Here is a 23098-nt window from a genome sequence, read left to right as displayed (position 1 = left end):
TCTCTTAGTGGTGTGCATTTTGTACCGCACTGATTCTTCCAACTCCATGCGATCTTGACTTATACCGGGTATGTCATCATGTTTATGCAAGATTGGAGATAACTGGAGTGTCTGCCTGCAGTGCCATTGGCAGGCAATATCTCTGGTTTACCCCGGGCAGTCCAATTTTATTTAAGTGACAACTTCTTCAGTATGAATAAGTAAAATTGAGATAAAGGCGATAAAAGCAATACATTTATATATTGTATCGAAAATGTTTATTGCATAAAGTAAGGACTCTACCGTACACGTATTTACAATCCCCCAAACAAAAGCATGTGACAAGCAAAGCAAACGCGGTCAAATTCAAAATCTTTGGAAGATATGGCGTAGGTTGCCTATGTTGCCTATGCAATGGAATTCTGATATACTGCGCATGCACGTAAGTCACATGGATTAGGATTAAACAGGAACAGACTTAACCCCTTACAGCGCATGCGTCGCTCTCTATGTTCACTTTACATCACTGCCACCAATAGACAAGCTTGACCTTTGGAGCCGGTGCGACGCACGTGGGCTTTGTTTAGTCTTAACCTCATCACTGGTGTACATGCGCGGAACTGTTTAATCAGCATTCATTCATAAATTTGTTTCAGGAGTTGGTTGGAATCATTTTGTACACACTTTAGAGAAAAGGAATGCATGTGTGTATTGTATTATTATAAGCAAGGGCCAGAGTTTGTACTACCTGTACAAAATTTATTATTGGTGGCAGTGATGTAAAGGGAACGTACAGAGCGACGCGTGCACTGTAAGGAGCATGGTTCAATATTCGATCATCCAGACCATTTGAAATTGGGGCAATATGATTGGTCAAAAAAAAAAAGACCATCTGAGACAGTTATTAGTTGTTTAGGATAGGCATCATCTGCTGGTGGGGAAAACAACCCAGTGATGCTTGTTGAGAAAAGGCGAATGTACCGCAGTAATAACCACGAATAGATATGGTTTATTACCAAATCTCAAATACATGAATCAGATGATTAGAGACATAAAAAAGGCACACATTTTGGTGTTCGTCCAAAGAAACTTAAAAAAAAAAAAAAAAAACAGTGGATTTAATAGTTACTGGGCATTTTGCGCGGGGTCGTATACTGGCGTGTTCTTTCATAAACCTAGCATAATTTCTGACAGAGTATTCATGCACCTCAATAAAACGATTATATTTCCAGGAAGATCCACAGATAAATTCAGACTGTGCATTGTATATAGTTACAAAAGGTTTTATTCCCGTCTGAGATAGGGAATGCACGAGGTGATTTGGCATAGTAAATAATGTCACAATTAGGCAAATGAGGGATGGTCATGGATGATGTTAAAACACGTGTTTTGACAGACGGATATGTTCAGGCAGTGAGGTGAAGAACGAATAAATGCTTGAAATTATCCCACTCTTGGAAACAGCACACGTAGAGAAACGACGAATTCCATTGGTCATGGTATATGATATCATGTGAAGCGCCGCCAAGCACTTCCGGTATTGCAACAACCGTTATTCTGAAAACTGGAAGAAGATTATCCGAAGCGGTAATCCCGTTGTAAATCTCGCTGTTGTTTCGAACGCTCTCCGGAGGTATCAAATGTTCAACTGAACACGCAGAAAGTCCGGGAACCATATTTTACCATCCTTGTTAGCGTCTAGTTTTTCGAGGTTCTCTTTCAGCTCCCCTTCTATTGGCACGCCCAGTTCCCCTAAACCGTTGATCACATCCTTTTTGGAGGCCCAGCCGGTTTGATCGTGATCAAAAATGTCGAATATCTGTTTCATCTGCCGAATCCTGAAAAATAATGTCATTCCAAATACAGTAGTGTCACGGTTGATACTGAGGAAATAGGACTTATCTGAAAGATAAGTTATACCACAGTTAATATCACTGTTAATTATCTGGCAGTTGAACTTTAGCACTTACGGGAAAATATATACATTTCTTCACATGTAACACGTTCAAGTGAAACGTACTGGTACGTATACTGACCATCAACCCAACTCAAACCCGCACTGACGAGAACTGAATGCCGAACCTTTTCAGACATGTCAAAGAGGGTTCAATACACTTTAATGACGGATGCCCGATTTACATGTGGATTAAGACGATAGGAAACCTATGGGAAACCGATGGGAAACCGAATATAAACCACCAGATACATCATGCCAGTTACCTGACACACTTTCAGACTTAAGTCGCTGTGGGACGTACAAGCGGGAGCTGGTCTCGAACTGACGATTTGATCGGTTAAATTAAGACCGGTCGTCAACAGCGAGAGCGACGCATTAGATCGCCGAACCACCACGTAGAGTCAGACCGCGCTATCTGATCCGGCGTGTCCAGGGCCCGTATTTATCAAGCATCTAATGACTTAAGTCATAAATTGCAAGACCTTAAAAAGCCAATCTGACAACACCAACAAATTCAAATTGTGGTTGGTACATTGTTTTGCAGTAAAGAATCAGTCAAACTTCTTATTTTAAAATTCCTAGAGCAAAACATGTTAATTGTAATTGTACTTGACTTTTTGACTTAAGTCTTATGACGTTGAATAAATGCAGGCCCTGGGCATGTGGTATTTGTCAGGGCTCCGGATCACGAAGCTGTCTTGGACTTAAGTCTTATGACGTTGGGTAAATACAGGCCCTGGGCATGTGGTATCTGTTAGGATCACGAAGCTGTCTTGGACTTAAATCTTATGAGCGTTGGGTAAATACAGGCCTTGAACATGTGGTATTTGTCAGAGCTCAGGATCACGAAGCTGTTTTGGGCTGAAGTCTGATGACGTTGGGTAAATACAGGCCCTGGGCATGTGGTATTTGTCAGGGCTCAGGATCAAGAAGCTGTCTTGGACTTAAGTCTTATGACGTTTCGTAAATACAGGCCCTGGGCATGTGGTATTTGTTAGGGCTCCGGATCACGAAGCTGTTTTGGGCTGAAGTCTTAACTTCCAAATATTTTGATGCGCAGAAATTATGACTTTTACATTGGATTTTTAATCGTAATACAACGATTATGACATGAACTGTCATGGAAATCGTACGAACTGGCATTTTAATTAAAACATGAATTCAGGAATAATACAACAGCTAGGACCTAAAATCAAACCAAAGTCTAAGAAAGCTTCGCGATCCAGGGACCAGAATCGTTGACAATCCCCTGTGTTCAAAGATGATGCCGTATGTAAATGTTACAGTGCATGTGGCAGGGAACTCCACATCGACCGTCTGCACGTACCATGCAGACACTGCATAGCTGTGGCCGTGAAAACTGGAGTCACTCGCGTGGAATAATTGTTACTGTAAGCAGATAAAAGTTAAGACATCTTCCTAAACATTTAATATATCACACCACCAAAACACGTCTCTTTTAGATGCATTCATATACAGTTTCTTAGTTAATTTGTGGTTTACTTGTTAATTAATTTGGACTTTTTCACCCACCATAACGCTGGCCGTCGTCGTATGACCGAAATATTCCTGAGTACGGCATAAAATTAATTAATTTAAGCATGTTGCAACGGTAAATGTGACCGACTTAACAAAGGTTTCTCTGACTTAAAGGGGCTATCACGAAGCGATCACGAAGCCGTTAAAATTTTAATCAGTAAACTTTGTATGTTCCTTTCCGTTAGTTTAGCTGAATTTTGCTTTACAATGACTTACTCAGAATTTACGTTGTCAAGCAATATTTTGATCTTGTTACGTAAGAAATAACAATTTTAATTTGATTTGAAATTTTGACTTAAGTCAAAGAACGCTACGTGATCCTAGGGACTGGAATCATATTCAGTCGAAAATTTTGCTATTAGAATAGCCCAAGCAATTACATTTCAGAAAATACCAGCCTCATCTGTGCACATGCTACCGTTTAAAATTGGTAATAAAGTTCTTAACTTTTTTCAGTCGTTTTAGTACAATAGATTGTAAAGATACGAGTCTGATATTTACTGAAAGGCAATGATATGTGTTTTTCTCTATAATAACAGAAAAAGCTGATTTAACTAGAGGATATGGATTCGGTACCAAATCACCCAAGTCAAAACTTAAAAGTTTGATATAGTGCGCAGTTAAGCGTCTCGTATTGTGATATGCACGTGCATGCATTTGTCCTGACAAATTACTTACGTGGGAACAACCTGCGGATGGTCGTGGGTTTCCCCCGGGCTCTGCTCGGTTTCCTCCCACCATAATGCTGGCCGCCGTCGTATAAGTGAAATATTCTTGAGTACGGCATAAAACACCAGTCAAATAAATAAATCAAATCACAAATTACTCGTGTCAGGTATTCCCGCTTTTAACTCATAAGGTATACCGAAAGGGTTCTATTCACATTTTCAAAATTTTCTCTTCCTGCAGTTAAAACTGGCTTTGAGGAATCGGCCTCTGGTTTCAATGGCGTTTTATTCAGTGCCTGCTTTGCATAATATATGCTTTGCATAAACAGGCTCGTTACGCGGCCCCCAGGGAATGATAAACTGAAATAGCAGCTGTGCCATCCGTCGCCATTCATTACATGTGTGTACAAACAAGAACAAGGTACATGTGTGATTCTTTCTGTTCTGAAATTTTCTATTTTGTTATTATTAAAAGCTAGTGAAAGAAGGCCAAGGGAAAATACATTCAAATTTACCGTTAGTTTATATTTTGAGTTTTTTGTGTTACTGAATAAAATGTAGTCGGTCGTATGAAGTCTAAGCGAGGCCGACGTGTAAGCTTGAAGCCGTGTTTACCCAGTGCGATTTATTCTCGTACAGATTCCTCGAATTCAGTTAGTGGCATGAAAGTTTTTCGCAGTCACACAATGCGATTTAGCGAAAGTTACAGTTCGTATAATTAAACCACATTTAACACGATGCGTTTTATCGGAATCTCCAGTTCGTATGAATTAAAACCACATTTAATACGGTGCAATTTAACGAAAGCTACATTACGTATAAATTAAAACCGCATTTAACACGGTGCGATTTAGCGAAACCTACAGTTCGTATAAATTAAAACCCCATTTAACACGGTGCAATTTAGCGAGAGCTACAGTTCGTATAAATTAAACCACATTTAACACGGTTCGTTTTAACGAAATCTACAGTTCGCATAAATTAAACCACATTTAACACGGTTCGTTTTAACGAAATCTACAGTTCGCATAAATTAAACCACACTTAACATGGTGCGATTTAGCGAAAGATACAGTTCGTATAAATTAAAACCACATTTAACACGGTTCGTTTTAACGAAATCTACAGTTCGCATAAATTAAACCACATTTAACATGGTGCGATTTAGCGAAAGCTACAGTTCGTATAAATTAAACCACATTTAACATGTTGCGATTTAGCGAAAGATACAGTTCGTATAAATTAAAACACATTTAACACGGTTCGTTTTAACGAAATCTACAGTTTGCATAAATTAAACCACACTTAACATGGTGCGATTAAGCGAAAGATACAGTTCGTATAAATTAAAACCACATTTAACACGGTTCGTTTTAACGAAATCTACAGTTCGTATAAATTAAACCACATTTAACATGGTGCGATTTAGCGAAAGATACAGTTCGTACAAATTAAACCACATTTAACATGTTGCGATTTAGCGAAAGATACAGTTCGTATAAATTAAACCACACTTAACATGGTGCGATTTAGGATAGTTGAACGGAAAATTAGACAAAACATTATTTCATATAATTTGCAGAATTCGACAAATACCACATTAACGGGCTTTGTGAAACATCGTATTGTTCTGGTTTGTCCAAAAGTCAAATTAAAACATATTTTCCCATTAGCTATTTTCATCGACTAGTCGAATTCGACGAGTCCACATGACAAACTGCTCCGCACCAATGCGACTATAACGCTTGACCTATTTTCATTCCCCTTGTTGAAGTTCATTTTACAAGTCTCTTCGCGTGAACGGGACTATAGAGCATGTCCTATTTTCATTCGACTAGTCGAATTCGATTCGTCCATATGACAAATCGGCTTCATGTGTCAATGCCTACAGAAACCTGTTCTTTTTTTTACCACAAAAAGCGTATTTAATGTTGGTGTGGTTAGTTTAGTACTTTTCACTATAAACAACTTCACATCACTGGTATCAAACATCACCCAGATCGTCCATTAAGTTCTTCCTTGAATTCAATTATTTGACTTTGACTGCATTCAATTTAGGGGAAAAATCTAATAAAATCTGGCTTTTATTTCTTTTATTTTGTTTCACTTCAAGCAAAATGCAGCCATACATATCAGAGAACATAGAGTGTCAAAAGGAATACTTTCACAAATCTCCACACCATGAAATTTGGGGCGTTAGCACAAAACATCCGAAGACAAGATTTCAGTGCAATTAAAACCATTTTCAAAGTATGGATAATGGTTTTGAAGAAAAACAAACTAGCGACCAAAATGGCATCGTTATTTACTCAGTCACCACACTGTAGGAAGTCAGACTTTTGGTAACTGTTTCGAAAATGACGTTGACTACACGTGTATAGGTTAAAACGCTGTGCGGTGACGTCATCCTGACGTACCAGAGAAGTTCTAAAAAAGAATGCGGGCCCAGAGCTGGAACCCCTCCAGAAAAAAAGGCTGCAATCTTACTTAATAGAACTTACTGTGTTGTTGGAACGCTCAGTTGCTTTATCGCCTGGAAGTATTCCTGTTGGGTGACCACAGCGTCTCCGTTCTTATTGATCTGCCGAAGCACTGCCTACAAACATAACAAAACAAGAGTAAAATGTTAGTGAGCTGCCCGTGATATAGTAGATATAGGCACTTGCCTTTCAATCTCTAGGAGACACAGGTAGCGGGTTCAAAGCGGGCCTTGGACACGGAATTTGTAGAAAAGCGGTCGTGTGGTCATTTGCGCAGTGTAATCTTCCTTGAAGATAACTTGTTGTCCACCAGTATATGGCGCAACGCTATGTGTCAAACTCTTTCGTTGAGTGGGATACTCTTTCATTGGGTGGGATACTCTTTCGTTGAGGGAGATACTTTTTCGTTGAATGGGATACTCTTTCGTGGGGTGAGATACTTTTTCGATGGGTGGGATACTTTTGTTGGGTGGGATACTTTTTGTTTGGTGGTCAACTCTTTCGTTTGGTGGGATACTCTTTTGTTTGGCGGGAAACTTTCGTTTCGTGAGATACTCTTTCGTTGGGTGGGATACTCTTTCGTGTCTTGAGATACTCTTTCGTTGGGTGGGAAACTCTTTCGTTTCGTGAGATACTCTTTCATTGAGTAGGATACTCTTTCGATGTTTACATTTCACATAATAGCTAACAGATATAATTTTCCGAAAGAACAATGTCATGTAAACAAATGAATGCACGTTTATTTATTTTTTATTTGATTGGCGTTTTACGCCGTACTCAAGAATATTTCACTTATACGAAGACGGAGGCCAGCATAATGGTCTGAGGAATGCGCCCAGAGCCCAGGAGAAACCCACAACCATCCGCAGGTTTCTGCAAGACCTTCCCACATTCGATCGGAGAGGAAGTTAGCATGAGCTGAACTTGAGCGACAACATTAGTGAGAGGCTCTTGGATGATTGTACCGCGCTGGCAAGCTAAACATCTCGGCCACGGGGGCTCCGACTGTGAATTGTAAAGTGACCTGATTGCTGCATGTTCGATGTTTACAACAAGCACTGTTCACAGTGATGGAATAACACTGATATGAAGATTAAATTTACGTTCATTAACCTTCGTTAAAAACATAGTTTTGTTCATTTTTTCAAAACGTTAACTTAAAACGTAGCTGAATTTGAAATCCAACACAACTTTTGGAAATTAAAACTATGCATATATATCCTAAAAAGTAAACAGTTAAAATTTATTTATTTATTTATTTATTTGATTGATCCGTTACGCCGTACTCAAGAATATTTCACTTATACGACGACGGCCAGCATTATGGTGGAAGGAAACCGGGCAGAGCTCGGGGAAAACCCACGACCATCCGTAGGTTTCTGACAGACCTCAGTTAAAATTAACATACTATTAATGTTAGAATAGATTATGTGATGCAGTTACACATAATGTATTATGGACAACACAATACTCCATTACAAGTACACTAAAAAAAGTATTCTGTTGGAATAATAGAACAAATCTTTCACAGAACACTTAAAAGTTTGTAACAATAACATAATCTATTATAATAATAAATAAAAAAAAAAGAAAAATAATATTCTGTCAGTTTAACATGTTTTTTAGATTTTAGAGAGCACCTAAAATCGAATGTTTTATTACATAACAGGTATCAGCAAGACTGAGTCCGACAAATACTTGCATATAATTATCTATCATGAATATCATAGAGGGCTATTTACTGTATGGTTACTTGTCAAGATAGGTAGATAATTGTGAAATGAACATTACGGTGCCACCATTGTAGGGTTACACAGGGCACACATTACATGTTCTGTCGTGCGAACAGTTGAGAAATGGTTCGTTAGCTCAAAAGAAAAGGGAACAAACTTCCTGTATTTCAGGAATACCGGTAAAACCGTGCAATGTTATTGTACGGAACATGTGAAGATAAAACGATATTGGATTGTTAGCTCGGTTTAATGTAACATGATATCAATAAACAATGAATCACACAGACAGCTGCTTGTTACAGGGTATGCAACACATACCAGATGCTTCAAAACAACCACTTGACATTATTGCAACCCTTTTCAAAATGAACAAAATCAATGTTCGTGTATTGACATAGTCTGTGATGAAAAAATAATGTTAAATAAAATAAAGTTAAATCAGCTTAAATGATCCGATACCAAAAAGGAAAAAAAATAAACAATTAGCACCAGCATTCGAAACAATAAAAGCTTGTCGTAGGGTGCCGTACTCCATTTGCAGTTTTTAAAATGTTACTTACATAAATAGTGGGCTTAATAACTGATCTTTCCCTTATTTCATGCTGAGCAAGTTTATGGGGGAATGAAGTCTGGGTTCCTGAAGTACGCAACTTAACTTTACTTTTTTGAAGGAACAGGTACCGGAGCTCCATTGCTCTAACCAGCATAAAGGTCTTGTCAATCAACAGTGTTATATAACTCGTAACCAAAACTTCCATCTCATCCCAAGTTTAATTTTAGTTTGTCGAAATGGCTGTTCTTAAGTATTAAGCAACTTGACCGAAACTTCGAATAGAATACACACTAAAAAATTAATATGATAAATTTAACAGAAAATCTGTTGTCTGGATGATGTTAGAAGGTATTCTGTTATTGTAACACAATATTCTGTCATTTTCAATACAATATCCTGTTAGTGTAATAGAATAGGTATTTTGAATTAATAGAAGATGTGTGTTATATTTAACAGCATAATCTGCTGCAATAGGAGAATTCACCACTCAAATAACAGACATTCTGTTAAATTTAACAGATAATTTTTAGTGTAGGTTTCACATGCGCAAGTGGGCTGACGATTTGCCTCCAAACTGAAGAGTACTGGGGCACTGATTGGGATATATCGCCACACAGATATTATAGGTTGGTGACACGGTGTAAAATTATGTACTGTTAGTTTGCTCTCAGAGAGAAACGAAACATCAGAATTTTTACCTTTAGCGGATATGTAAATGTTTAGAGCTGAAACTTTCTACATAAATTCTGAGACAAATCAATACGCTCATGTAATATACGGTTATAACGCCCAAAAATGGCTTAGACATGCACTTATGTGTGACAGCTGTATACACAACTGTGACAAACTCAAAACAGTTATTTGTAATGCTGTAGATGTGCAGGACCTGTAGTGTGTACTCGTCAGAAAGATATGATATCTTTTAGAGGGTACTTATACTTTGCTATACGGGCACAATCGCACGTGTACAGTAGGAGTCCGTTGCTTGAGTACAGCGTAAAACACCATTCAAAATAGATGAATAAATGGATACGCGATATTCGAATTCCGCGGAAATCACGCGAGAACCATGGGATTTAGCGTGAATAGGACGATATATTGCGGGATGGTCTGGTCGATTAATTGCTCTCAGAATTCCGGAAGTTCTGTAGAAAGGTAAAGACACTGGCGAAATAGAGACTTATACTCAGGGAACTTCCGAAACTTGTGTATTTCACCGCACCGAGTGCCCTGAAAAACAGTGCCGTGTAAAAACACGAATGCACATACGTTTATTTATTTATTTATTTAATTGGGGCTTTACGCCGCACTCAAGAATATTTCACTTATACGACGGCGGCCAGCATTATGGTAAGAGGAAGCCGGGAGAAGCCCACAATCATTGGCAAGTTTGAAAGGTAAAACATTATTACTACCGTGTGTATCTACAAAGTATCTGAGGGCGCTTAATGACGGAATGCGTATGTTTTAGTGCGCATAAATATCAACACAAATAGTTAAAATGCATTTTCATAGCGAAAAGCTCCGCCACATCTGAATTTGAAAATTCTCTCACTATAGAGACAAAGCATTTGCGCCCTATCTATCTCAATGATAATGAATCGTTTAATAAATTTCTGAAGCTGGATTATGATCAAAATGGTTTCATTCTTAACCCAAGGTCATCCAGATACCCACCAAAATATAACTTACGTAAGTTGTTGACGGACAGACAGACAAACACATTGATTTATTTATTTGATTGGTGTTTTTTGCGCCGTACTCAAGAATATTTCACTTCTACAATGGCGACCACCATTATGGTGGGAGAAAACCGGGCAGAGCCCTTTGGAAACCCATGATCATCCGCAAGTTGCTGGAAGACCTTCCCACGTACGGCCGGACAGACAGACACATAAACGCCGGATAAATATAACCATTTGACGGCGACAATGATAAAAAAGTGGAATTGTCGTCCATGCAGAATCTCGTGGATCTCGCGAGATTTCCTTGACAGTCGAATATACGGCTTATTGAGTGTAGACCTGAGTCGTTGGAGAGTACTTCTACATTCATTTGTTCCGCTATATATATATACGTTTTCAGCCAGCGTTATGATGGGAGAAAACCGGGTGTTAAGAAGAAAGCCTATGTATACAATTGTCAGTGTGACACCCTAAATCTAGGTCTGCATCTCTCGTCTCTCCAATCGAGTACACGGGTCCTGCTTGAAAATCGACTATTATATATGGCCGAGTCAATGATAAACGTTCACTGTGTATGTTTCGCTTTTAAATAATGTAGAAATTTCCAACAGACAATATCCATTGAGCAAGCTGTGGTAACATTGCTCGCAAGTGTCCTACAATTGTATAAATAGCTTTCCGTGTAAATTTAACTTACCTAGTTCCTCTAAAACGTTTGTATCCAGTTAAGATGGCAAAATGACCCTGTTGCATCGGACAGAGGGGTGCACCTTGTAACAGGGCTTACAGGTATTCTATTTATTTATTTGATTGGACTTTTACGTCGTACTCAAGAATATTTCCGTTTTTACGACAGCTGCCAGCATTATGGTGGGAGAAAATACAGGCATAAGGTAGTACATACGTATACATCCTTGGCAGGTTTGAAAATGGCAAATGTTTTACACGCATACCATGGGTTCAATGAAAAAAATTCTCCCACTAAAATAATTTCTAAACAAATTACTGCCTCTAAAAAGTTTTTGTCAATTTAACATAACAAAAATTACACTTCTGCATACTGACACCCCGCCAGATGTCGCCACCCACAGCCCGTGTGCCATATGCACAGGTTCGTCTGACACATGTTTCAACCAAGACGGGATTATCAAGTGTAAACCGGGATTAAATGATATTTCCGAGCTTTATCGTATTATTGATGCCAGCACGTGTTGAGTGCTATTAATAGAGGTAATATATACGTGTTTACCCGGTGATTCATCGTATCACAATGACCCGCGATCGTTGACGGGTTCGACCCTTACGCAGTCCCAATCTGAACATAAGCAAGATATACAGTATCCCAAACAATAGAAGATATTCTATAGAAATGAGCCCCAACAATTAATATTTTGTATTTTTAATAAAATAAACGTTTTTTTTTCTCAATAACACGGAGATATCTGATGGAGAAATCAATATATTTATTTATTTATTTATTTGTTTGGTGTTTTACGCTGTACTCAAAGATATTTCACTTATACGACGGCGGCCAGCATTATGGTGGGTGGAAACCAGGCACAGCTCGGGGGAAACCCACGACTATCCACAGGCTGCAGGACGATCTTCCCACGTACGGCCGGAGAGGAAGCCAGCTCACAGCGACCGCATTGGTGAGGGGCTCCTGGGTCATTACGCTGCGCTAGCGCGCTGACCGACTGAGCCACGGAGGCCCCCAGAAATCAATATACGTACAAGTTTTAGTCATATTGCAATCGATCAGATGCATTGGAATCTGATGACGAGTTAGAATGCAACTTTCGTCACGTCACACATCGATCAGATTCAGGGGGCTTTCGTGCGATGGTTAACGTCCCAAGAGCCTTTCACCAATGCGGTCATCGTGCATTCAAGTCCAGCTCATACTGGCTTCCTCTCCGGTCATACGTGCGAAGGACTGGCAGCAACCTGCGGATGGTGGTTTCCTCCTACCATAATCCGGGCCGCCGCCGTATAAAGTGGAATATCCTCGAGTACGTCGTGAAACACCAATCAAATAAATGAATAAATAAATAACTGCTTCAAAGACTGAAATAAAACTTTACATATCATGTTCTGAAATACAAAGCATTAACGAATGCAACAAATCAATAAAGCAGAGAGTGATAAATACTGTGGTATCACTTGTGGTTACAGAAGCAGCTTTGAAAATACCATTGATTCATTCGCCGTCCGATGAATGTCTGCTGTCTCTCTGATTGTCTGATTGGTTCTGATTAAGATGTAACAGATGGTGCAATATGCAATTTATCGGAACTATCTGAATCGATACGAAAAGACTCCACAGTCCACAGTCAATTGTGCCTGTGAAGACATATATCATCAAACTAATTTAGACAGAATGTAAAACGGACTTGTGGAAAACGACTTGATTAATAGCTTGGGCCTAAAATGATTGATTGAATGACTGACATATTGATTTGACCTATAGTTTAACGTTATGTTCAAACGTGTCATACTTAAGCGATGAGGGGGCCCTCCGTGGCCGTGGGGATAAGGACGCCAGCGCGGCGCAATGACCAGGAGACTTCACCAATGCTGTTGCTGTGAGTTCAAGTCCAGCTCATGTTGGCTTCCTCTCTTGCCCTAGGTGGAAAGGTCTGCCAACAACCTGCGGATGGTTGTGCATTTTCCCCGGTCTCCGCCCGGTTTCCTCCCACCATAATGCTGGCCGCCGTCGTATAAGTGACACATTCTTCAGTACCGCGGAAAACAGCAATCAAATAAACCAATAAATAAATAAATAAGTTTTGGATGGTGTGAAGAGTGGTGTCCAACGAAAACGACCGGCCTTTGGTAAGTAACTGACCGACTTTACCCATATATATGATATTCGATAAGGTCAATTTGTGTTTTATGCGTCTGCTGGATTTACTGTTTAACATCGTATATACCCAAGAGTCCTTCACTTATGCAAGTATTGGTATTATATATGAGCGGTCGAGTCAGTCCAGTTATTTCTTTAACCAACATCACACCAATTGTATTTCAACTGTAAAACAGCCTATGTCATTTTCGTATAAAATTTACAGCCGACGTAACAGGTTAAATTCGCGTGGATCAGTTCCCAGGTGCACAGCAGTTGTAATATCAATTGTTCCAGAATCCACGATCCCTGTAATGCAGCGCCGGCTTTATCGCTTTATCGCGTGTTATCAGGGGAGATAACAACGGAATATTGCGTCGTGACAAAGGGCTGCATTCCACATGCTGTCCGGGGCTCTTTCAATGTCAAAGGAAGAGTATAAACGCGAGATATCGATCCAGTGTTGTTTTCATTTTAAATTGTAAACGTTCAGCTGCTGTGGTGAGATGAAATGAAAGAAAATGAAGAAAAAATGTTCCAGTTCTCAAACAGACTGGTGACTCATCCATATATAAGAATAGGCTTGTACTGCGATTACATTTGGCGTCAAATGTGTACACAGTAAGTGAGTGCTTTGAACAGAAAGACAACCGAGGCATTTCCAGAAGTCTAAAGCATCTGTGAATATTGACTACGTCCTTCACAATGTCACCATCGTATTGTGTTTGCGGACAATTTTGTATTTAACTTCATCTGCCGTATGTTTATTTCTTTATTTGACTGATTGCCGTCACTGGCCCAAATATGGTCAGAAAAGGCCACCGTAGAATACAAAGTTTCAAATGTACTTTACTTGATCCTGCGAAAAAAAAAATTCTAAAAAAATAAATCAAACTACTTTTGTGGACAGAGTTTAATGGTCATTCTCATGAAATACACTTCAAATCAATGTTTTTGTTGCCTTTTAACCTGTGCAACGGCGGTCAGCGTTATGGTAGGAGGAAACCGGGCCTATCCAAGGTGAACGTCTGCTTCAAGGGCTCATGTTAGAGTCCCGCACTTTTAGACGTAAACAGAATCACATATTCTATATAAATATCGTATTGATTTCTCCATGTGATTATACGTGCCAAGTTTACAGAGTATGTTTACCGAAACTCGTCCATGTAGTAAATAAATCATACTCACTAGTTACATTCAACTTTTAGAGGCGTGCAAAAACTCCATCCTTTAAGCAAATGGTTTGTGACTGAAGGTGAAAATTTGGGATGTAGAATTAAAGAAATGAGACAGTTAATTTACATTATAGGCCTACATTCGACATTAAGGGACGTTACACGTTATAAGGCACAGATGAACTTCGCACAAGCAAATCAATAGGGTCGTTTGAACTAGGTCGGACAGACCCTAAGGCAAACTATAGCTTAGAGTCAAGCCACTGAGTACAAATCAAACAAAGTAGGACTTTGACCTCGTTAGGCTGTGCTTTCTAAGTGCCTTTACTTATGTTAAAAAATCGCAACTGCTAATTGTCTGCTGTACTGCCGAATGGATAACGACGAATAAGATTAAAATTGCGCCTCATCAATCAAGTAAATAAATCAAATAAAACCGAGTCTCAGCGAAACCAAACACGACAAGCCCTTGTCAATTCGATGCAGGTTGAAAGAAAATGAATGGACTTTTGCGTTTATTTTTTTAACAAGATTTAAGAAAAATATTCATAAATACAATGTAGGCATACCAGCTTTCTTCATAAGCTGCAGATGTGGCGTTAAGCCATAAACACGCATCCATTCATACGCTTTCTATATGGTCTCATACATGGATAGAGTTTTCTACTCAGACGCTGTCCATATCGCACAAGTGTCAAATGTGGACGGATGGGAAAAGCGCCCACTCATACGCTGTCCATATCGCACAGGCGTGTCAAATGTGGATCCACTTGCGGACAGACACATATAAGGGCAAAAAAGCGTCTATATTCACACGCTGTCCATATCGTACACGCGTGTCCGATGTGGATCCACTTGTGAAAAGACTCATACATGGACATAAAAGCGTCTATATTCGCACGCTGTCCATATCGTACACGCTTGTCCGATGTGGATCCACTTGTGAAAAGACTCATACATGGACATAAAAGCGTCTATATTCGCACGCTGTCCATATCGTACACGCGTGTCCGATGTGGATCCACTTGTGAAAAGACTCATACATGGACATAAAAGCGTCTATATTCGCACGCAGTCCATATCGTTCACGCGTGTCCGATGTGGATCCACTTGTGAAAAGACTCATACATGGACATAAAAGCGTCTATATTCGCACGCAGTCCATATCGTTCACGCGTGTCCGATGTGGATCCACTTGTGAAAAGACTCAGACATGGACATAAAAAGCGTCTACATTCAAACACTATCAATATCGTACACGCGTTTCATATGTGGACCCACATAAGAGAACAGATTCCACCATGTATTACATGTTACATCTGCACTGTGATAATAACGACGGCCCCTCGTAAACAATCCGTTACGAAAACAACTGTTAGGTGCATCGTTTTGCTGGTCCACAAAATGGCGTCCATCTGCCCGCAGGGGACGGGAAGCTCCAGAGACGCGCATTTAATTACCATTCTCATTAACACACAGCTAGATTCCCATTTTTTTTTTCGTCACAAACTCTATTTACCGGGAATTATTTTCCCGTTGGCCTGCAACAGTACGTCGCCTATACAGTCTCTGTAAATTCACAAAGCTCCGTCCAAAATGACACTATAGACGGCACTGACCGTATTAAACAGTTTATCGTTACCCCCAAATTATTCCACTAATGCCATAACATGCATGGTACTGTTATGATGAAAAACATCAGTAAAAAATATCTAATAGAAAATAAAGAAAATCGGACTGTGTACAACTGGACGTATACAGCAGAACTGGAGGTGTACAGCAGAACAAGCCAGGTTTGGGTTTTCTGCAATTCGGTATTAACTAAATATTTGAAGCTAAACAAACTTCCCAAATAACAACTTTGAAATTAGATTGCAAATTGGAATCTTCTCAATCTTTTGCATATAATTCAACCTTCACAGCCCCCCCCCCATCCCCCTCCACCCCCTTCCCCCATCCACCCCCTCCCTCAACCCCCCCCCCCCCCCCCCATCCACCAACCCGACCACCCAAAGGTAAAAAGTTGAACGATATTTTTGTCTTCTGTCAATACGTCGTTATGATATGGCTGAAATACTGCCAGTGTTGCTCTAAGATTCGTACATTCCTTCATTCATTCATTCACTATTCATCTACTCTGTTACATTTTTATTTAAAATTTCGGCTAATTTCCACCATGTAGCTTCACTACTATTTATACGCAGGCCTAACTGTCTGTGTCCCAAGCACGACGTCCATTAACCGAATGAGTTCCAAGGCCGCATCGCATCCAGTGAAATATACTAATGTCCACTCTTCTTGTTGAAACACATGTATCAGCTGATGGTGTAAATATACACTTCGTTTAACCGCACCGAGAATACAATGGAGGAAAATGCCCTGAGGTTTACACAGCTTAATAAGCCAGAGAATATGGGTCACATCGCTTACTGAAGTCACTCTAACAACACATACAACTAGTAAGATACCGGTACCTGCATGTCCCTAAACACGATGAAAAATGAAAACGGTTGCTGAACTGCACACAGCAATAATTATATTTCCCCGGGATGTTTTCTGGGGAGAAGTAATACACATACGTCCATGCAGTTTATCTATCCCCTAAACCTTGGAACACTTATAATTGTACAGCTCGCGTGCACCTTCCGTGGTCTGTTCAACGTCGTATACAAGTATTTATATATAATTAATAAACACCATTGGTTTGTCAATATTTTTTGCACATATCACAGTGACAGGCTTTTTATTTGCTATCCATGTAACCGATGTCACAATGTGCAAATTATCGGAACAATCTAAATTGATACGAAGAGCCTGATTCTACAGTTCTGTATGTGCTGGCCTACTGCTTAAAACCTATGGAAGTGCAGAGTATAGAGTGTTTGACGCAGGTATTACGTATGCAAATTAGGCAGTAGTTTTACGATTTGGCATCCATAATTTTCCAGACGGTAGAATGAGTACTGCACAAAGTACTTATCCAATCGACTTCACACATGCCAGGTATTGGCTTGACTGAGAACAAATGAAAGTGCAGAGTACCGGTACAGAGTATTTGACGTACATGTGGGGAAACCCACGGCCAACCACAGGTTGCTGCAAAATCTTCCCACATACACCCTATAGACACACGATCCGCTACAGCTTATTAAAGACCTGATTCTTTCTCTCATCGCTTATGCGTACAGCTGTTAATGTTGACCTAGAATCTGATAATTATGGATTTATAAAAACACGTATTAAATCGAACATAAAATATGTAAAAAAAACACAGCCTCAATGAATCATTTATTACTGCCTCTAGTACCCAGACATATGTTATACACTGATATTTGACATATACGTATAGCTGTCATTCAGATTGATGCAAATCTAAATAAATGTTTGGAGTTCTCACTCAGACCTGTGGCTTCCCTTTATAACGTTTAAAATTAACCCCCCGAAAAATACACAAAAATAAAACAAAACGAGTTTCTCACCCTGGCCCGATCGGCACCTCCTGGAACGCCAAGAACTACCATCAACCGAATAAACTCGCCGGTATTTAACGTCCCGTCCTTGTTTTTATCTCCAGCCTCGAAAGCCGCTAAGAAATCCGCAACGTCTTGGTCCGCCATGTTGGTAATGTCCAAAAATTCCGCACTCTCTGGATCGTTCCAGTGAACAGATTTGGGACGCTCCGATTGCTGGCGATGTCCGCCTGTCTTTGCAGGACTGGATGCAGCCCATTGGTTAGCCACGGTAAGTATATCGGCGTCAAAAATCACTAAAATCCGGTCTCCTACCACGTTACCATAACAACCGAACCATCTGCAGCTCTCCAGTCACGCCCCCTGGTGTTCGGCGAATATTGACCTGTGATTCGTTCCGTCACTAACTCGCATCAGCCAGACACAATCCTGACTTTACAGTTGAGATGCTATTGTAACTGACAGAATAATACCTTCCTTTAACCGCTAGACTGGAACAGTCACGTGATGTGTGTCAGCTGGACAGCCAGTAGAGCGTACCTTGATAACGATGAACCAAATAACACAGACCTAGGCTATATATAGGCCTTACTTCAGGCCTACGATCTAAAACCACGAACCTCATGGGAAGGTCTGGTTTCCCCTGGGCCCTGCCGGGCTTCATCCCACTATATAATCCTAACCGACGTTGTGTAAGTGAAATATTTTTGAGTACGGCGTAAAACACCAATCAATCACACACATATATAAGTATATTCCCCGGGCAGAGCCCGCGTGAAACCCACAACCATCCGCAGGTTTGCGACGGATATCCCCACATACGGTCGGAGAGGAAGAGAATACATGTATGACATGTATGGTACAAACCTAGTGAAAAGACAGATCCTTTACCTTGAAATAAGAATTCGTTGCAGGTTGTGAACTCATGCCGGTAACACCCATGTTAAGTTACAACCTCCTAAAGATCAACCTGGATGGCCGTATGTCTTAAGCTTGCGTGGCTGATTCTCATTTCTGGCTGATAGCCTTATTACATCAGCAGTGATTACTGTCCATGTTTGTAGCTCTAACAGGAAACTGGATATCCTCAATTTGCGCGTTAAGATTAATTTTTCGATACAGGGAGCCTAGATGAACTGTGAAAAAAATTGAAGAAAGGGCTTCAAAACATGTAAAAGACTTTCTAATAGACTGCATTGGCAGGTAACTGCTTTGAATGTGTAATTTACAATACAAAGTGACAGTAGGCTATCTGGGGAGTACGGTGATTTATTTTCTCCACGTTCTATACCTGGTTTGATTTACCCATAAAACTGAAGGACACAATATAAGTGAGCAATTTTTATGTACGGCACAAAAAACAAAAAGTGCATAATTAGTTACAAAAGAATTTAACTTTAAGTACTGCATAAATCTCTGGATGTGCATAACATATGCATTTTTCAAAAAAAGATTTTATTTTTTAAGTTATAACTACTTGTGTAAAATAATTATTTGTTATTTGATTTCAAAATTTGTAATGTATATGGCTGATAAAATTAAACAAACAAAAAAACAAAATCTGGGAAATGAAAACAAGTTTATTATGAAATGAAATACATTATTTATAGTGATTGTATAATGGGTGTATTTGATTTATTTATTTATTTATTTACATGTATTATGATTGGCCAACACATGTGGAAATGCAGATTCTAAATTCTCTTTCATAACCCGCATTTCACCTCCTGCCTGAAATGTCATTTAAACGTCACTTGCTGTATTATGCATTATTCGTTGTAGAACTGAATGTACTCATGTACCCTACTTTTTCGGATAACTATTTACTCATTTTATCAATCGAGTGTGATGTAGTTGAAGTAAATTGCTAATGAGATATAAGGTCATTGACAACACGGACAGAGTAAAAATGACTAAACAATTCGATTTTTGTACCATTCTTTTTTATTTTTTTTTAAGCCTACCGATCATGCCGCCGATGGGATGAGAGGCCTATGAGAGCCTATGCCTGTGTGGTGCATAAATATGGAAAAGTGGTGTTTAAATCTGAAAAGGGGTGTTTAGATATTGAAAGTGGTGTTTAAATATGAAAAGTGGATGATTTAAATATGGAAATTGATGACTTAAACATGGACAGTGGTGTTTTAAATACATGGAAAACTGTTCAATGTATGGAAGTTTTTGGACGAATCCTTTGTTTTCATTGAGTATGTTTCAGATGTGCTTGTACAGGGTTTAAAACTTTTCTGCTAGGTTAAAAACTTTAAACGTTCTAAAGTTCACTTGTGTACATGTATATATATATATATATATATATATATATATATATATATATATATGTATATATATATATATATACGTTTACAGGCAGCTATAGGCTACTATACATGGCTATGAGTGGACAATGCAGTTTAAGCTCAGATATATAGGCCGATGTAACCGACATTTTCTTTGGGGTCATATATGTCGATCTAATGACAGCTATAACATTATAGGGCCTACCACATACACACGTACATGCTGAAGATGGCGGCCGTACTAGACAGAATACAACATCTGGCATTCAGCAAATAATGTGAGGGCGCCTCTGTGAGAAGTTTGGAGATATGTCCCAAAGTTTGAGTGACGGAGACTTTCACTCTGAGGAGTATGGAACTATGAGAATTTCTGTATTGGTAGTCGAAACCTTCCTATGTGAGGAGTACGTCCGAAAATTGAGCGCTTGAAACCTGCACTGTATGAAGTATGTCCGAGAATTTCAGTGGCTACGTCCGAAAGCTTTCGTGGTTGAAACATGCACTGTGAGGAGTACGGAAATACGTCCAAAAATTTCAGTGGCTGAAGCCTGTCCTGTGAGTTTTAGTCTATGAAACATGCACTGGGGGGGGGGGGGGGGGGGGGGGGGAGTATGTAAATACATCCGAAAATTCGAGTGAATGAAGCCTGTACTGGAGGGAGTATGGAAGTACGTCCGAAAGTTTTCAGTGGTTGAAACATGCACTGTGAGGAGTATGGGAGTACGTTCGAAAGATTTAGTCGTTGAAACATGCACTGGGGGAGTATGTAAAATACATCCGAAAATTCGAGTGAATGAAGCCTGTACTGGAAGGAGTATGGAAGTACGTCCGAAAGTTTCAGTGGTTGAAACATGCACTGTGAGGAGTATGGGAGTACGTTCGAAAGTTTTAGTCGTTGAAACATGCACCGGGGGAGTATGTAAATACATCCGAAAATTCGAGTGAATGAAGCCTGTACTGGAAGGAGTATGGAAGTACGTCCGAAAGTTTCAGTGGTTGAAACATGCACTGTGGGGAGTATGGGAGTACGTTCGAAAGTTTCAGTGGTTGAAACATGCACTGTGAGGAGTATGGAAATACATCCGAAAATTTCAGTGGCTGAAGTCTGTACTAGGAAGAGTATGGAAGTATGTCCAAAAATTCGAGTGGTTGAAACCTGTACGGGGAGGAGTATGGATATATGTCCGAAAATTTCAGTGGCTGTAGCCTGTCCTGTGAGTTTTAATCTATGAAACATGCACTGGGGGAGTATGTAAATACATCCGAAAATTTCAGTGGCTGTAGCCTGTGCAGAAAAAAGCCCCCCAAAAACAGGAAAATGTCAGTGGAAGTTAATCTCATTGTGAGGAAAATGGAAATATGACCGATAATTGTACTTGTTGAAAAAACTGGGCATCATTGAAACCTGCATGTTTTTCGAGTATGGGAGTGTGTCCGAAATTTGCATGGATAGAAACAAACGAGTAAATGGAAGATAGAATAAAGATAAAGATGAATATGTAAATGTGGGCGAAAATTGAACTGACGAGTTTGGCACTGTGCTCCAAAACTGTAGTTGTTAAAAATGGACAGAAAAAAACGGATGGAAAGACATGCAAAGGCAATAAAATTCGATACGGTACAATAAACTGCTGACTGTTCTTGTCTGTTTATCTTCTGTCACCGCGGCTTTTGTTTCTTGGTTATGTTAACGCGCATGATATTGCCGTTTTAACAAAGAAAACTCTTTCTTTTCTGCCTTGAACAATGTGGTTGCGGGTTCGAATCCAGCTCTCGCTGTTTCGGAAGAGGCTTTAAATCAGGAGGTTTGTCAGGTACCTAGAGAAGAGCGGTGGTTTAGCCTACTCCTGGTACACTGACTCCTCCACACAGTAACATGGTTGCCATCACATGAAAAATATTGACAAATAAAAATGGAATAAATAAATAAACAAAAAAGTGAAGAACGGTCCATCTGTGAGGGCCTTCTTTAATTCACTCTTCTCAAGACATGAGCTTAATTAAGTGTCATCCGTGTGACGTTTCCATTTCGTATGATAACTTATCATTCCTATATTTACTATATTCTGTCCCCATCTGCCCCAGATATGAGTTTGTACCCCCATGTGTGACATATGTTCATGTAGGCCACGCACAACAGCACGTCACGCCCAGTTTCTGTACCAATTGTTTCACTTCTGTCAAAACTAAATTATCCGTAATTATATTTCCGGATGTCAAAATCCCTGCCTATTCCATTTACTCCCATATATACACAAATACACAAACAGCGTAGTCAAGAAAAACAGTTATGGCATGTAGATAAATCGTTAAATAATTTCATGTTAAATGTTTTTATTTGTGCCATGTCGTCAATTTAAATACATGTCACGTCATTTGCGTACAGATCTTAGGCAAATACTGTGCACAGGTGCTTGTTAAATTGGATGAATCATTGCATTCAGGGTAATCATGGCAATAAATAAGACGAAATTTCACAGCGCATGTGCATGCGTGACGTCACTCTGCTTCTTGATATATCGTGTCCTAGGAATATGTTACAAGTTTTCTCAAAGAATCCTTTACCGGCCATGTTTGAAAAAAAAGGTATATATTTACTAACCAAATCTCTATTTAGCAATATTTATAGTGTTAAAGTGCTTCCTAAGTGCGACCCTTTTTATAAGTTTTAAGGACTATATTTTCGATTTTGGACTGTGACATAGAAGAGGCTGACA

General features: G+C 39.5%; 1 protein-coding gene across 1 annotated transcript; it reads right to left on the bottom strand.

Moving 5' to 3' along the window:
* Positions 1-249: 249 nt before the first annotated feature.
* LOC135463670 (uncharacterized) lies at positions 250-18696 on the bottom strand. The gene is made up of 3 exons (XM_064741051.1): positions 18094-18696; positions 6645-6739; positions 250-1817 (listed from the first exon to the last, which is right to left on the bottom strand). Exons 1-3 carry the CDS (start codon positions 18229-18231, stop codon positions 1616-1618), a joined length of 435 nt encoding a protein of 144 aa, XP_064597121.1. The 5' UTR covers positions 18232-18696; the 3' UTR covers positions 250-1615.
* Positions 18697-23098: the final 4402 nt, after the last annotated feature.

The sequence above is a fragment of the Liolophura sinensis genome, chromosome 3, assembly GCF_032854445.1.
Source record: "Liolophura sinensis isolate JHLJ2023 chromosome 3, CUHK_Ljap_v2, whole genome shotgun sequence".
Taxonomy (NCBI): domain Eukaryota; kingdom Metazoa; phylum Mollusca; class Polyplacophora; order Chitonida; family Chitonidae; genus Liolophura; species Liolophura sinensis.
The sequence above is the reverse complement of the archived record's forward strand: the minus strand, read 5'-3'. Positions and strand labels throughout refer to the sequence as shown.